At 58.0% G+C, this 13,483-nt stretch overlaps 6 protein-coding genes across 6 annotated transcripts; 3 read left to right on the top strand and 3 right to left on the bottom strand.

The window, feature by feature from the left end:
• Positions 1-892: 892 nt before the first annotated feature.
• Positions 893-1,652, bottom strand: BU26DRAFT_348421 (uncharacterized protein). The gene has a single exon (XM_033822414.1). The coding sequence runs from the start codon at positions 1,452-1,454 to the stop codon at positions 942-944; it is 513 nt and encodes a 170-aa protein (XP_033682473.1). The 5' UTR covers positions 1,455-1,652; the 3' UTR covers positions 893-941.
• Positions 1,470-2,482, top strand: BU26DRAFT_520622 (uncharacterized protein). The gene is made up of 2 exons (XM_033829330.1): positions 1,470-1,736; positions 1,847-2,482. Exon 2 carries the CDS (start codon positions 1,926-1,928, stop codon positions 2,133-2,135), a length of 210 nt encoding a protein of 69 aa, XP_033682472.1. The 5' UTR covers positions 1,470-1,736; positions 1,847-1,925; the 3' UTR covers positions 2,136-2,482.
• A 328-nt stretch (positions 2,483-2,810) lies between these two features.
• Positions 2,811-6,074, bottom strand: BU26DRAFT_566445 (glycoside hydrolase family 115 protein; the record flags this gene model as incomplete). The annotated part of the gene is made up of 4 exons (XM_033833525.1): positions 2,811-3,849; positions 3,908-4,596; positions 4,648-5,483; positions 5,537-6,074. 4 exons carry the CDS (start codon positions 6,072-6,074, stop codon positions 2,811-2,813), a joined length of 3,102 nt encoding a protein of 1,033 aa, XP_033682471.1.
• A 754-nt stretch (positions 6,075-6,828) lies between these two features.
• BU26DRAFT_566444 (uncharacterized protein) lies at positions 6,829-7,134 on the top strand (the record flags this gene model as incomplete). The annotated part of the gene is made up of 2 exons (XM_033833524.1): positions 6,829-6,878; positions 6,939-7,134. 2 exons carry the CDS (start codon positions 6,829-6,831, stop codon positions 7,132-7,134), a joined length of 246 nt encoding a protein of 81 aa, XP_033682470.1.
• A 264-nt stretch (positions 7,135-7,398) lies between these two features.
• BU26DRAFT_487060 (uncharacterized protein) lies at positions 7,399-9,188 on the bottom strand. The gene is made up of 2 exons (XM_033825932.1): positions 8,561-9,188; positions 7,399-8,505 (listed from the first exon to the last, which is right to left on the bottom strand). Exons 1-2 carry the CDS (start codon positions 9,135-9,137, stop codon positions 7,565-7,567), a joined length of 1,518 nt encoding a protein of 505 aa, XP_033682469.1. The 5' UTR covers positions 9,138-9,188; the 3' UTR covers positions 7,399-7,564.
• A 175-nt stretch (positions 9,189-9,363) lies between these two features.
• Positions 9,364-13,051, top strand: BU26DRAFT_606400 (uncharacterized protein). Its single transcript, XM_033835666.1, has 2 exons — positions 9,364-10,889; positions 10,939-13,051. Exons 1-2 carry the CDS (start codon positions 9,633-9,635, stop codon positions 12,607-12,609), a joined length of 2,928 nt encoding a protein of 975 aa, XP_033682468.1. The 5' UTR covers positions 9,364-9,632; the 3' UTR covers positions 12,610-13,051.
• Positions 13,052-13,483: the final 432 nt, after the last annotated feature.

Genomic DNA, 13,483 nt, shown 5'->3' with positions numbered 1-13,483 from the left:
CTCGGGTCTCAAATGTCGCCGTGTCGGAGGAGGGGCGGACCGGTGCGGATTTGTGGCCTCGCCTCGCTTCGCAGCATCGAACCCGTGCGATGGTGCTTGTGATGACCGCGAGGCCGTAAGCATAAGATTTGCAAGAGCTGAAGACGAGGAGTGTTTGGCGTGGAGGAGGAGGATACGTATGCTGTTGGGCCCGGTCAGCCATCGGACTCGCAACGACAGCTGAATCGATTCGGCGCGGCGGCGTGGGAGGGCGGTTGAGGCCAATGCTTCCCATGCCGGACAGATTGTGAGTCCTACTGCCCGGAAGCGAGGGAGGAAGCGGTGTCTAGCAAGAGGGGTCGGCATTTCGCAGTATGGGAGGATGCGTGGTGGCACCTCCGCGGAAGGCAGCAGCCATCGCGCACTCTTGGCAGGCACGCCGGTTCGTCCGCGGAGCCACAAAGCGGGGCCGCGTCAATCACCAGATTCGTCCCCCGGCCATCTGATCTCACAACATCCGCCCCTTCAGCCCTACCACTTGCTCGCCCGGCCCTGCATGCATCTGCCACGAGCGAACGCCCGCCGGGGCCGCCTAAGTGGCCACGGATACTTTCCTCGCGCGAGGGGCCTTATTATTCCTCCGCTTCCGCGCCATCCCACCCCAGCCCTCACGCGCCATGAGTGGGCGCCGCACAGCCACCCGCAGGCAATCAGGACCTCCAAACAGCACACCGGCCGTTGTATGCCTTACAAAACCCCGAGTAGTCCGACGTCTGCGCTTCGCATCTCGGTGCCCCATACGGTAATAACGGCGCATGTACGAGGTGCTTCACTTGAGCCTCGCTTAGTCAATCCTTCTCGTTGACCCGCGTTCAATCAGGCTTCAGAAACGGCCTCTCGCTCCCAGTCACGTTATCCAATTTTAGCAAGTGCACGTTCTGGGCTCGTGGCTCGTAGCAGAACTACCCGTCAAAGCCATGGGATGATGGGAGGACGCCATCACGAGGCCATCGACCTGAAGAGTGTATACTGCGAGGGGTAGTAATCTTGCGAATTGCGTGGCACCATGCTGCTACTTCAGCGCACTGCCAAGCTGAAGCAGTCTGAAAAGTGCGAACGAAGGTCTGTATATAAGGTAGGGAGGCTCTTCGGGCCTCATCCGGTCCCAGAGCCAGAGCATCGGGCACGTTTACTTCCTCTTTTCGCAAGCCTCCAGACGCCATTGGTATTCTAGACGTACTTCTTATTCTAGTTCGACCTCTTCCGATCCCTATTCCTTGTGGCGTTATCACTGATTGCAGTTCCTCATGTCTCGTCGCGCTACCGAGAAGAACAAGCAGCCAGCATCCTTCAATCCCAGGGACAACGACCCAGAACCGGACCCGGATCCGGAGCCGCCAGCAGCACCTCCGTAGGTCCTGCCTACCCCGTACCCAGCAATTCCAATAACCCGTCCAATACTTCTTGTCTCGCATGCGCCCTGGCCAATCACAGCTAACGGCGCGCTAGGATCATCATTTTGTCCAAAAACAGATCGCGGCGCACGACCCAGGAACCGGGGCTGGACCCTGCATCCGCGCCACACCCACCTACGTCACCGCCGTACGTACACACCTCCATCTCTTCAGCTACAACTCCACCATCCCTCTAAGCCGCGCCCGCAGCCCACGCCCACGATACAGTCTGCGAAAGAAACCGCACAGAGTACCAGACCCGGATCCCGATCCTGAACCACCTGAGCCTGATCCCGCCCCGCCGTAAGTCTGCCGCTCGCTCGCGTGACATTTCCCGCTGCACGCCTGAGAGCTCACCCAAGGCACCAACAATCGCAACATCGAGACATCCGTCACTGACTTCCAATTCTCAGAATCATCATCTTCCCGCACCCCAAGCGCCCCGCCTCGCGCTCACCCGCCCGCTCAACAACCCCCCAACCCGCGCACCAAATGGGCTCCAAAGCCAGCAAACTCTCCCCCTCTTCGTCGCACCAGGCCGGCAAGCTCCAACCCTCGCAGTCCAAACAAGACAAGGCGGAAATGGCAGAACCTCCCAATTACTACTCGCACCGCAGCAAGAGCATGAGGAAGAAGGCGGGCAGGACGCCGGGCAGTGGCGCGGGGGAGCCCGGCGCTGGGAGCGGCGGCGGTTTGTCGTAAGAGACGGCGATGGAGTGGTACTTTCGTGGGTGCGCATTGAAGGCGTGGATTGCGTAGGCTGGAAAGTTTTCGGACATTGGGCGGTATAAGTCGGCGTTTTTTTCCGGTTGCGTGTTTTATCTAGACGGCTGGCTCCCTGGTGGATGCCTTGCCTTGCCTTGCATTTTCGGAGGAGCTTTCGTTTATTTCAGCGGCATCATCTCATGGCAAATGCGTCTGTATTATTGCGATAGAATTTGTATTTCCGCTCTTTTATTGACACGTGGCAAATCTGACAAAGTTCAGCATGCGCATCTCAACGCACGTGAAGAAGCTTGCATACGTAATACATTACTCATTCATCAAAGCATATCACAGCCCCTGCAGGGAAAACTGAGCCTTTTCAGATAATGTTTGTGTGGAGCTCTTAAGGCTAATCACCTTAACACTACTTTTTGTACAGCTTTAAAGTCTAGTTCTATCTAGTTCTAACCTAGAAACTACGAAAAGCCCTTATTGTGTAGGTATTTGTGTGGGCGGAAGGTAATTTGGTAGTCTGCTTACATTATCCGAAAAGGCTCAGTTTTCCCTGCAGGGGCTGTGTATGTATAATACATTCCAGTCCAGCTCGCATTACATAGGATAACACCAACCCCCCCATTTGAAGCGAGGTCTTATTCCCCCTCTATCTCTCGCTCACCACCTCGCCGTCCCATTCCCCGCCCCGCCCCCACCTACCCTATAACTCTCCGGCGGCCCATTATGACTATACACCACGCCGCCCAAATCGACCACTACCCTCTGCAGCAGCACATTCGCCTCGACCAGCCACAGCTTCAGCGTATGCATCCCGGGCTCCACGGCCCCCCAATTCGTCGTATTCAGCCACGCGTTCTGCGCGACCGCCGTGCCCCAGCCGACCGGGAAGTCCGGCTGCGGCTGGTCGACGACGTACTGGCGGCGCTGCGGGGGCAGCTCGTCGAGCTGCGCGACGTAGGCGAGCGGCTGCTTGGGGTTGACGTTCAGGCTAGGGCTGAGGACGAGCGTGAGGTTGAGGCCCTTGGCTTTCGTCGTGGGCGTGAAGGTGTAGAAGTCGTATTCTAGCGCGGGCGCGGTGGCGGGGCTGAGGGATTCGGCGAGCGGGGAGGAGAGTTTTAGCGCGGAGAGCGTGCGACCGTAGTGCGGGAGGAGGGTGTAGGAGAGGTTTCCATGGGTGGTCAGGCGCGTGTAGTGCTCTGCTTCGAAGGCGAGCGCGCCGGCGGACTCGACGAAGCCGGCGCTGAAGCTGCTGGGGAGGCTGGTTTTGTTGAGCTGCAGGTTCACGGTGGGCATGCTGAACTGGGTGCCGTAGTCGGTGGAGGAGGAGATGTTGAGCACGGTTTTCTTGCCGAAGCCGGCGGGGACTTTGGCCCAGTCGACGTCGATGTAGACGCGCACGTCGGCATCGGAGGGCGCGATGCGGCCGCCGGATTGCGAGAGCTTGATGAAGGGCTCCGCGCTGATGTTCCAGGAGAAGGGCTGCGTGCCCATGCTGAAGATGTCGATCCAGCGCTTGGGCGTGTACGGCGTCATGGCGGGGAGGTCGAGAGAGCCGCCGCCGTTGCCGTGCCATTGGTCGTCGCCGGGGATGGTGGCGTTGGATCCTTCGACGGCGACGCCCATGTCGCCGGAGAGAGAGCGTTCGGATGTTTGTACCCAGCGGAGGAAGGGGGTGGATTGGCGCATGGGCTGTTGCCTTGATTCCTAGTCAGCATTCCTCTTTTGAGGATTTGAGTGAAGAAGGGGAAACTTACCAATATCCTTGGTATCCGAGATGGGTTTGGTCCATCATATGGTTCCACTTCCCGTTGAAGAGCTTGTGATACTTCTGCGTCAACTCATGGTCTGTCCCCATGCCATCAATCACCCTATCCATCCAATCATTCGCGCTATTGCGTCCCATGCCGGAGTAGATCTGGTTCCGCGCGCCCGCAACCTGGACATCGACGAAGTTACCGCCTGCAAGCACCGGATGCAGAACCATCTCGTAGAACGCGCCCTTCTGCGCCTGCGGCAGCTCGTCATACACCTCCTGCGCCATGTCCGCAATCTCCGCCCATTGTGCCAACAACTTATCCGCCTCCTCGTAGTTAATCACGCTATAGCTCCCCGGCTCAACCCACTCAAACTTGCGCATATTCGACAAGAAGCCGTACTTGTCCATGATGGTGGAGATAGTCTTCGCATGGCGCTCGTCGAAGTTGCGGGCGGCCCAGCCCTCGAGCCACTGGGGCACGCTAGTCTCGTCGTAGGCGTCCATGTCGTAGGCGATGTCGAACCAGTGGCTGATGGGGATCTCATAGGGCTTGATGTCGCCGACGTTGACGATCCACAGTTTGTTCGCGTCGCGGGCGTGCGCGAGGAACATTTGCTCGTAGGTCTTTTGGAGTTGGATTGTGTTGATCCATTTGTAGTTTCGCGAGTCCCCGACGTAGTCAAAGTGCTCCACATCTCATTAGCCACAGCATAGGGAGGGTTGCGGAATAAGACTCACATAGTACACACCAGCTCCGCCAGATCTGTTCTTTTCGTCGCCAACAGGTAGCCTGCGAATGTTCTGCCAGTTATCTTCGGTCCATAGCAGGATAACGTCATCTGGCACCCTCATGCCCGCCTCATAGTAAGCCTGTACCTCCTTGTACAAGCACCACATCTGAGGCACGCTCGAAGCATCGCCCCACACCTTATCCATGATATCGCGCTGCGCAGCAACAACAGCTTCCAGAACGCTGGTCTGCACATCCTGAGACATAGCAGTGTCGTGGTATCCGCGCATACCGATTGTCACGACGTTCTCGTATGGCTTAGCGCGCACCGCACCTTCCATGAAGTAATCGTACAGCGTGGCATTGTTGGTGGCCCATTGCCAGCCAGAATCCGTGCCCTTGGCCACCTTGTTCCACTCCTGAGTCGCGCGGACCATAGGCTCCGTGTGCGAGGTGCCCATGACGATACCGTATTCATCTGCGAGGGGCTGATTGCGCGGATCGTCCACATTGAACATGCCGTTCCACATCGCAGGCCAGAGGTAGTTCGCTCTGCTTCTGAGCAGCAGCTCGAAAACGTGGGAGTAGAACTCCGCGCCGAACGGACAACCGTATGCAGACTTGGGATACTTGGCGTTTGCCCAGCCGGTCAGGGCTGGCGCTTCATCGTTGATGAAGAAGCCTCGGTACCTGACGCTAGGGGTTTTCTGGACTTTGGTCGTTCGGAGGGCGTAGATGTTGGTGCGGGACTTGGGTACGACGTCTGCGAACCAGTACCATGGGGAAACGCCAATTTGCTCGGAGACATCGTAGAGGCCGTAGATTGTGCCACGCTTGTCGCTTCCTACGAAATGTTAATTTTCTGCTCGTCTTGTTTCCGAGTCCTTATAAACTTACCAGCAATGATCAATGCCTCGTCTGTCCCGTTCGTCGGATTCTTCACAACGGCGCTGACATACGCCTCCCACTCGCCCTTGATCTTGCTCACATCGAGCTTGCCACTCTTAACCAGCGCATCGATCAAGCTCGAGTTGCCGATTGTGCCGGCAATGATCGTGCCTTTGCCCTTTCCAGCGCCAGGAGTAGTCCGATTACCCGCCTTGCCAACGCTCCAGTCTTCACCGATTCCCGTGACATTGAAGATGGCAGAAGCATTCGCCGTGCTCTTCCCAATGGCAGTCAACGTGCCGTTGGCGCCTGTAACCCGTCCAAAGTCAACCGCGACATCATGCGCCGCGCGCAAAACACCAGGCCAATCGGCGGCATCGAGGATAAGATTGACGGGCGAGCCGCACGTGGCGAGGAGGTAGCTTCCATTCCCCGGCTTGAAGTCCACCGTAGGTTTGCGATCCTGAGACAGGGCCTTAGAACTGACAGCGGTAAAGCACACAGACAACGAGAGGAAGCTCAACAGAGCGTGCGAAACCAGCTCCATGACGACGGCTCCTTTCCAAAAAGTCGAAGCACGCCTACCACAACAATTCCACTCCAACCTCGGGCCCTTCGCCGCAATATATGAACGTCCCCAAGAGCCAGCACCCTATCCCCTTAATATGCTAGCCCGCATCCAATTCTAGCACCTTACACCCAGCAGCCCCAGAATCCCAGGAAGTTCTACCTCGCCAAGCACGCGCCCACGGTCCGATATGGCGATCCCGGATATTGTGTATGGCTAAATGAGCGGATTCCGCATGACTTCGAGAAGTCTTCCCCATCTGGGGCTGTCTAGATGCTTGGCCGCGGAGCGGCAGGCATGCAAGGGACCATCGGCTTCATATACCGTACCTGCGCGATAGATGAACACGACAGCGCCAAATGCACATACGGATTCCACCATCGGAAGCATCGGCCGGCGAGCGAATTCTTCCGGCGAAGCGTGATGTGGCGTAGGCCTTCATTGCGGCGAGATTGAGCGTCTTGGGCTGAGCAGGTGATGTCCAGGCCGGCTCGAGCTGGCTTGGAGACGGGTCCTCGGGTTGATGGAGAGGAGGCAACGGGGATGAATGGCTAAATGGGTGGCATCTCCACAATGCGCTAGGCTGGAAGCGGTACAGTGCGTGCGGGACAACACCAAGCATCGCCAACTTTTCGAGAAGCCGCGACCGAAATTCATCCACTGCCCGTCTCGAAGCTGCCATCGCTTACCACATTCACCCGGCGCTCTTCGGTCCCGCGGCTTCGCAGTCGCAATGGCTCAAGGCGCCGTCAAGAAGGCGTTCAAGCCCGCCAACACCAAGAAGTATGCACTACCGTCCCACCTTCCCTCCGCGGGGTTCTTTCCTAACCCACTCTCTCGCAGGCCTACACAGACAGGACCGAAACGAGGCGCACGCGTCATCAAGCCCAAGAAAGCGTCCCTCATCAGCCAGAACAAGATCAAGAAGAAGCACACCGCCGGCCTCACCGCGAAAACCGAAAAGCTACTCGCCGAGAAAGCGGGACACCTGGAGATGCTGCGGGGAGGGAAGAAGGATAAGGAGGGGAAGGCGAAGTGAGGGGTGGGAATTATGCGATTTACAAGCCTTCTGCGATACTCAGTCTCTGGTCTGCGTACTCGAAAACCAACCTGATGTTTCTGAGAGGGAATTACTTGCGGTTGGTGGCTCGGAAGCCCACAAGAGCGTTTGCCTCTGGTTGAGAAATCAACGCCCGCAAGTCGAACGGTTTGGAGGCGGCTGCGTGGGAATGGGGAAGCCATTACGCTCTAGGGTCTTCTGGCGTTCATGACTGCCACGCGGGAACAAACGAAAGCTGGAAATATTCGGCTCGGTTGATGGACGGCCACCAAAGGATATGGATTGCATTACCCAAAATTCCTGCTTGCGCGAGGAGAATAAGAGATGCTAGGACAGCCCGTTGCTGGCAGATGCCTCCGGAACGCCCGCTACAGGTATAGAAAATGGAATAGCCAACCTTGTAAACCCCTCAAATGATACCAGCTCGGGCGGCTTCCCCGCCGCCTGCCTCAACGATTGCTTCACGTGCCTTTCCTCGACCAATGCCTCCCTCACCAACACCCATTCTACGAGCAACATATCGTTGAGCGACCACCCCCACGCTGAGGCTGATAGTCTCTTCCATCCAATCAGCAACCCATTCTCGCGGGTCGACTCCCCCGTCCTGAATAATCTGCCGTATTTCGGCTGGCAGCTGTGCCTCCTCACCCGCAGCTTCTGTCGGGGCAGGAGCGTCCAGCCATTCCACCCACTTTGCAGGGAATGCCTGGCTGAGCGCTTTGTAGCTAATGCCGTGAATGGGGTCGTGGAGGTAGACGGCAAATGCGACAAGCTCATCCTCCTCTTTGTGCTCTTCTACGCCTCCCTCTTTCTCTTCCGTGGTCTGCGAGGTAGAGAAGAGGTCGTCCGGAGCACGGTAGCTCACGGCCTGGATGGCAAGGAAGATGTCGCTGCTCCGAACAGGGTTCGTCTCACTGAGCACCTCGGTAGCTTGTTTGGCCGCCTCTTCAAGGCCGCCTCTTGCTGCGAAGAACTCGTTTGCATAGGCTTCGGCGCTCACTCTAACAAGCTTCGTGCCCTCCACCAAGCCCTTGACGACGCTGAGATCTCGCTTATCGGTATGGCGCCACCAGGGGCCATCGTTCCATCCGCCTCCGCCTCCTCTGTAGCCGTCCATCGAGTCCCGACGGTGTGTTGATTCCGATCCGCGCTGAATGACAAGCAGGTCACCGCCTTCAACTTGCGCCATAACCGTGGAGAAGGTCTGGTAAATGATTGGGTCTAACGATGGGTATCCGATGAGGTCGTGTGTGATGTGAATCTGAAGCCGTTCGTGCTGCGAGATGGGCGGAGCAATTGTGTGGAGGATGTTTGTGAAGGTAGGAAGAGCGCGCTTTCCCAGTTCTCCTCCTGTATAGTGTTAGATGGATTTCTGCATACAGAATGCGACGGAAGGTCAGCCTACCAATGCCACGTAAGGCGCCAACATTCCCACGGACCTGCTCCGCCCAACGCTTGGCTTCCTCGTTCTTCTGGATCTCCTGGTATGCAGCCTCGGCCCGCTTCCTCGCCGCATCCGCAGTCGCGGTCGCCGTAGAGAGGAGACCGCCCCACCACGACCCTCCCGATTGCTTGGGCTCGGGCGCAGGCTTCGCGGGCTCCTCCTCGGTCGGCGCGAAGCTTTGGTGAAATGATCGGGCGCTCTCCCCGGACTTCCTCGGTGCCTGGGCCTTCTCTTCACTCGTTCGCGCGGAGCCGGTGGACGAGGGTGTCGCGATCCCTGCCCGGCGCGGGTTGCTGGACGTGGTGGAGGACGAAGACATCTTTGGCGTGTTCGGCCGGCTCGATGGACGCGGCACTTCTGGCCGCTGGAACTTCTCCAGAGCCTCGAGCTCCTCCAGCTCCTTGAGGGCATCGATCTCCTGCTCGGAGCTCTTGCGTGCAGCTTTGGCGGCTTTGGAGCTCTTTGGCGGGGGCGCGGCGGGAGCCTCCGCCTCCATCTCGAGCTCCGCGAGCTGCTCCTCGACCGTCTTGGGAGGCATAGTGAATGTGGGCAGTCGGATAGCTCGTGGTGTCAGTATACGGAGTACAATAGCATGCTCCGCTATTGTGGAGTGAGCCCCGTGCTATTGTTGTGCTGCAGCAAGCGGCCGCAGATGCCAGTCATTTAGCGTCCCGCCGCTGATTGGCTGCCGGGAGCGCCAAGCCCTCCAGGCTGGGTTTTGCGGAAGCAGCCACGAGCGCCCCAAGACAAAGATCACCACACAGCAACACCCTCACTCTCCTACTTGAATTGCATATCCTCTGCTGCGGCCGCATTCGTTCTAGTCGTTCAGACCATTTGCGCGCCATTTTGCGCGGCGTCGCCGAGTTTTCGTTCTCTCCATTTGCTCCTGCATACGCCTGTCACCCTGACAGGCTTGCGACCCACGCTACGCCTCTCGGGACTATACATATACGTCCTGACCTTGACTCGATTGGCAATTCCCATCCATTTCGCACCGCGGCTGCGCACTCGTCAATAGTCCTCTGGCGAAATGGCGGGCCCCAAGAATCCACCCGCGCGTTCGTCGCTGCGGCGAAACGCTCACCAGCAGGAGGAACCGCCAATGCGAACCCGTTCTGGACGAGGATCAAAGTCAGCCGGCAAAGCTGACAAGCCTGACATTGTATCACCCAAAGCAAGCTCGAACCACAACAGCAATGCCCCGCCGACTAGGAAGACGACTCGCTCTGCTTCCAACATCTCAAACTATGCTAACATCGAAGCTGGGGATGGCCTCTACGCCCACTACGAAGAGCCGCTTTTCATGGTCGTCGGCCTGACCCGGGAGTTCTTCGACAGCCTCAAGGAACACAAAGCCCCGCGGAAGTCAAGACAGAATAATCGTACTGAGCCTCCGCCACTTCCACCGCTCTTCGCCCATTCCGAAGAAGAGAGTTCTGAAGAGAGCGACGAGCCCGAGCCATCGCATCCTACGCCAACCAGGGGTCGAGGCCGTGGCGGCCGTGGCAGTCGTGGAGGTCGCGGACGCGGCAGCTCACGAGGCAGAGGCAGAGGAGGCCGCGGAGGTAGGGGACGAGGAAGCCTTGCGCGGACCGTCTCTCCAGTTCGAACGCGACCATCTCGCAATGCTGCACCCGCATTTCTACTTACAGAAGACGACGACGAGGATCTGTCCAATCAGGACTCGCCGATGGAGGATGCCAAGAGATCGGTTTCCCTCTCGCCCTCTGTGGACTCGGTGGAAACAACCACGCCTGTCAACGAGCCACCTAAAGATGAAGAGGAACCAAAGAAAGAAGCCGAGCAAGGGGAGCCAATGGAGGGTATTCAAGTGGCGCCTACTACTACCACGCCGGCCGGTTCGCCGCCTGCCGCACTCATACAGGCCTACAACGAACCCTCGATGAAGATTCCTGTCCCTGTTGCTATTCCAAAGATATCACTACCCCAGGAGTCAGCGTCGCATACGCCCCGGGATGTAGCAACACCTGCAGAGTCTGCAGTCCCGAAGCTGCTTGACCCGGAGGACGATGTGCTGTCCGACTCCGACATGCCTGATGCATGGATCGAAGGCCTGCCTGCGCCAATCAAAGCTGAGTGTGAGGACAGGGCAGACTACCTGCTCAAGACGCGGTTCAAGCCCATAGCCGATGTTCAAGATCTCATCGCCCACCTCACCAAATACCCAATGGCGCAACGGAGTACGGAGACCCTTTATGCGCTTGCGCAGAACACGCAGCAGATTCTCAAGGCATGGCAGGATGAATACCTTATGTTGGACGGGAGGGTAAGTTATAGAGTGATTGATGTCATGTTGCAGCTGCTAATACCAACAGACCGCACCACATGCACATCCGCCCAAGAAGGCTTGCAATGGCGGCCGCATTCCGATGAACCCGCAGATCTTCGAAGATATGAAGGAAGCGGACCTGTACGGCTACACTTTCGATCCCAAGAAGCCGCCGGGTATGCAGGATCCGTTCGAGCAGCGACCAGGCCATGAGAAAACCAACGGCAGGGAATTGCGTCAACGCCGCACACGTGACATGCTTGATTCGGCTGCACCCAGCGAGGACGAAGAGGACGAAGAGGAGGGAAGACCGGCCAAGCGGCAGCGTCGCGCCACCCGCAAGTACGATGGGAGTGATCAGGGCACCGGTACGAACACGCCCAAGAAACACAGTGGTTGGGGCGGCGCACGGAAGAAGGGCGTCAGTAAATACGCCCAGCCAGCAGCATCCGTGACTCCAGAACCTGACGGACGCGGCAAGCGTGGGAAGGGCGTCGCCAGTGCGCTGCTCCATCAGCGTATACAGGAAATGCGAGAGGAATCAGCATTTGCCAGCTCAGGCGACGACGGCTCCTCGAACGAGAACTCAGGCGATACCGATGGCCATCTAGCTCCATATCATAAACGCGGCCGGCCTACAGGTAGCAAGGGCGTAGGAAGGCGCAGCGACTATGGAATCAAGAAATCACCACGGAAGAGGATGCATGACGAGGATACTCCTATTCCGTCGGCTCATGGTCCGAACCCTCCACCTCCAGCTCTCCAGTCTATCAGCGAGGGTCAGAACCAGTTTTCCATTGATCCACCAGTTGGCCCTACCATTGCAACACCAATTGTGGGCCCGCATCATACCGAGACTGTCTTCCAGGCCACGCCGCAGCCCCAGGATGGCCGGACCAACGGTCAATCTTCAAAGGCGCACACGCCAGACACCTACATGAACACAACTTCACTCAGCCAATACAACAATCCGCAGGCTGAGGAGTCGGCAGCTAACTCAGCCTCAAGCTCAAAGCGAAAGCCACGCGTTAAGAGCGAAAAGCGAAGTCAGTCAATGACCATCTGGTGGGCCGAGCGAAAGGCCCGCCAAAAGGAGCTAGAGGAGAAGTCCGGCACCCCCGTTAAAGCCCCAACCTCAAGATCGAATTCATCGCCTGGAAAGCGAGGTGGCAGAACACCAGCAGCGCCGCCGGCGTCGAAACCTGCAGAACCGCAGCCCCAGCAGCGCCCAGCATTGACTCAAGCGGAAGCATCTCCTCCGGAACCATATCCAGTCCATCAGCATCCGCAATCACAACCGCCTCCCCCGCCGCCGTTCTCGGCACCCTCCCCAATCAACGCATATCCGCCGGCGCATTACCCGCCGCCGCCGCCGCCTATGATGATGCAAAATTCCCCGCTCGCAGCCATGCCGTCAGGCTCGATGCCCGGCCCGATGCCTGGTCCTCCACCGACGTCGCATTTCGGTCCTGGTCCGCGCCAGCTTGCTCCCGCTCCCTTGCCCCCTCAGGTACCCCCAACGTACCCGAGCCCGTACGGCCCCCGTACAGCTCCGCGACCAAAGAGCAGTGGTCCGCCTCCGTTGGCTCCTGCGGGCCCAAGGCATATCAGCCCCTATCCACCCTTGGGAGCTGGGCCAGTGGCGCACAGAGAGATGCCATTCAAGGTTATGATTCCTGGACCGCCGCCTGCCGATCAGCGGAGACTGAGCAGGTAGTTTTGGTATTCGATTTTGATTGCTTTCGTGTTTCGTGTATTCTAGACTTTTCAAGCATTTGCGCGATGGAGGCGCGTAGAGGCTTTGATGGATAGGGGGGAATAGGTCCCACCCGTTGCTCAGCCGTCAGGCCTACTGGGCTTGTAGTCTCGTTTGAGTACAATGACTCTCTTGAATACGGCTGTTTTCTTATCACCATTGGCCTGAGCTTGTGGATGGGTAGCGAGAATCCGCGTCGTGACTGAGAAATGGGTCTGGATGTGCCGCTGACGCCGGGCGATACTCCTCAGTGCGAGCTCGTCGGTGGTGTTAAGTACATCCCATTTCCCGTACTATATCTGATCGATGAGTTGCGTGCATTGTTCAAGCGGTTGTCGAGCCTGTACATAGGCGCAAAATCCAGGTAGTTACCTAGGTATGGCTCGCGTGGGGCTGAGTGATGTTCGCTCGGTCGTAGAATTGAAAATCCTACAAGATTCCATCGATACAAAGGTGCATAGGCCGACAGAGACGGTGCCCTGATCATCTCGTGCTTGACGAAGTCCCTGCTGAAAAACCGAGACCTGGCCGGTAGCGCGCGCACATACAGTACGTCACCGGCGACTCTAGCGTGGGGAACTTCCAGCCACCTGCGCTCCCCAGCCCCTCAAGCTCCGCTAAGCTCTCCAAGACCACCCGCCGAACCGTTGACGAACGCACGTTCCATCAGTGAATTGACGTCTGATCTCCTCCAGCAGCCACGAATGCAATCCCATCGCCCGACGTCGTACAATTTTTCCACAGAAATATGCCTTATCCCTTGCTCGCCACGTCCACGGCCCCGGCCCACCGTCCCAGCCCGTCGCGCTACCCCGAGATAAGCAGCTCGTCCAGG

Source organism: Trematosphaeria pertusa (genome assembly GCF_010094035.1).
Source record: "Trematosphaeria pertusa strain CBS 122368 unplaced genomic scaffold BU26scaffold_9, whole genome shotgun sequence".
Lineage (NCBI taxonomy): Eukaryota > Fungi > Ascomycota > Dothideomycetes > Pleosporales > Trematosphaeriaceae > Trematosphaeria > Trematosphaeria pertusa.
The sequence above is the reverse complement of the archived record's forward strand: the minus strand, read 5'-3'. Positions and strand labels throughout refer to the sequence as shown.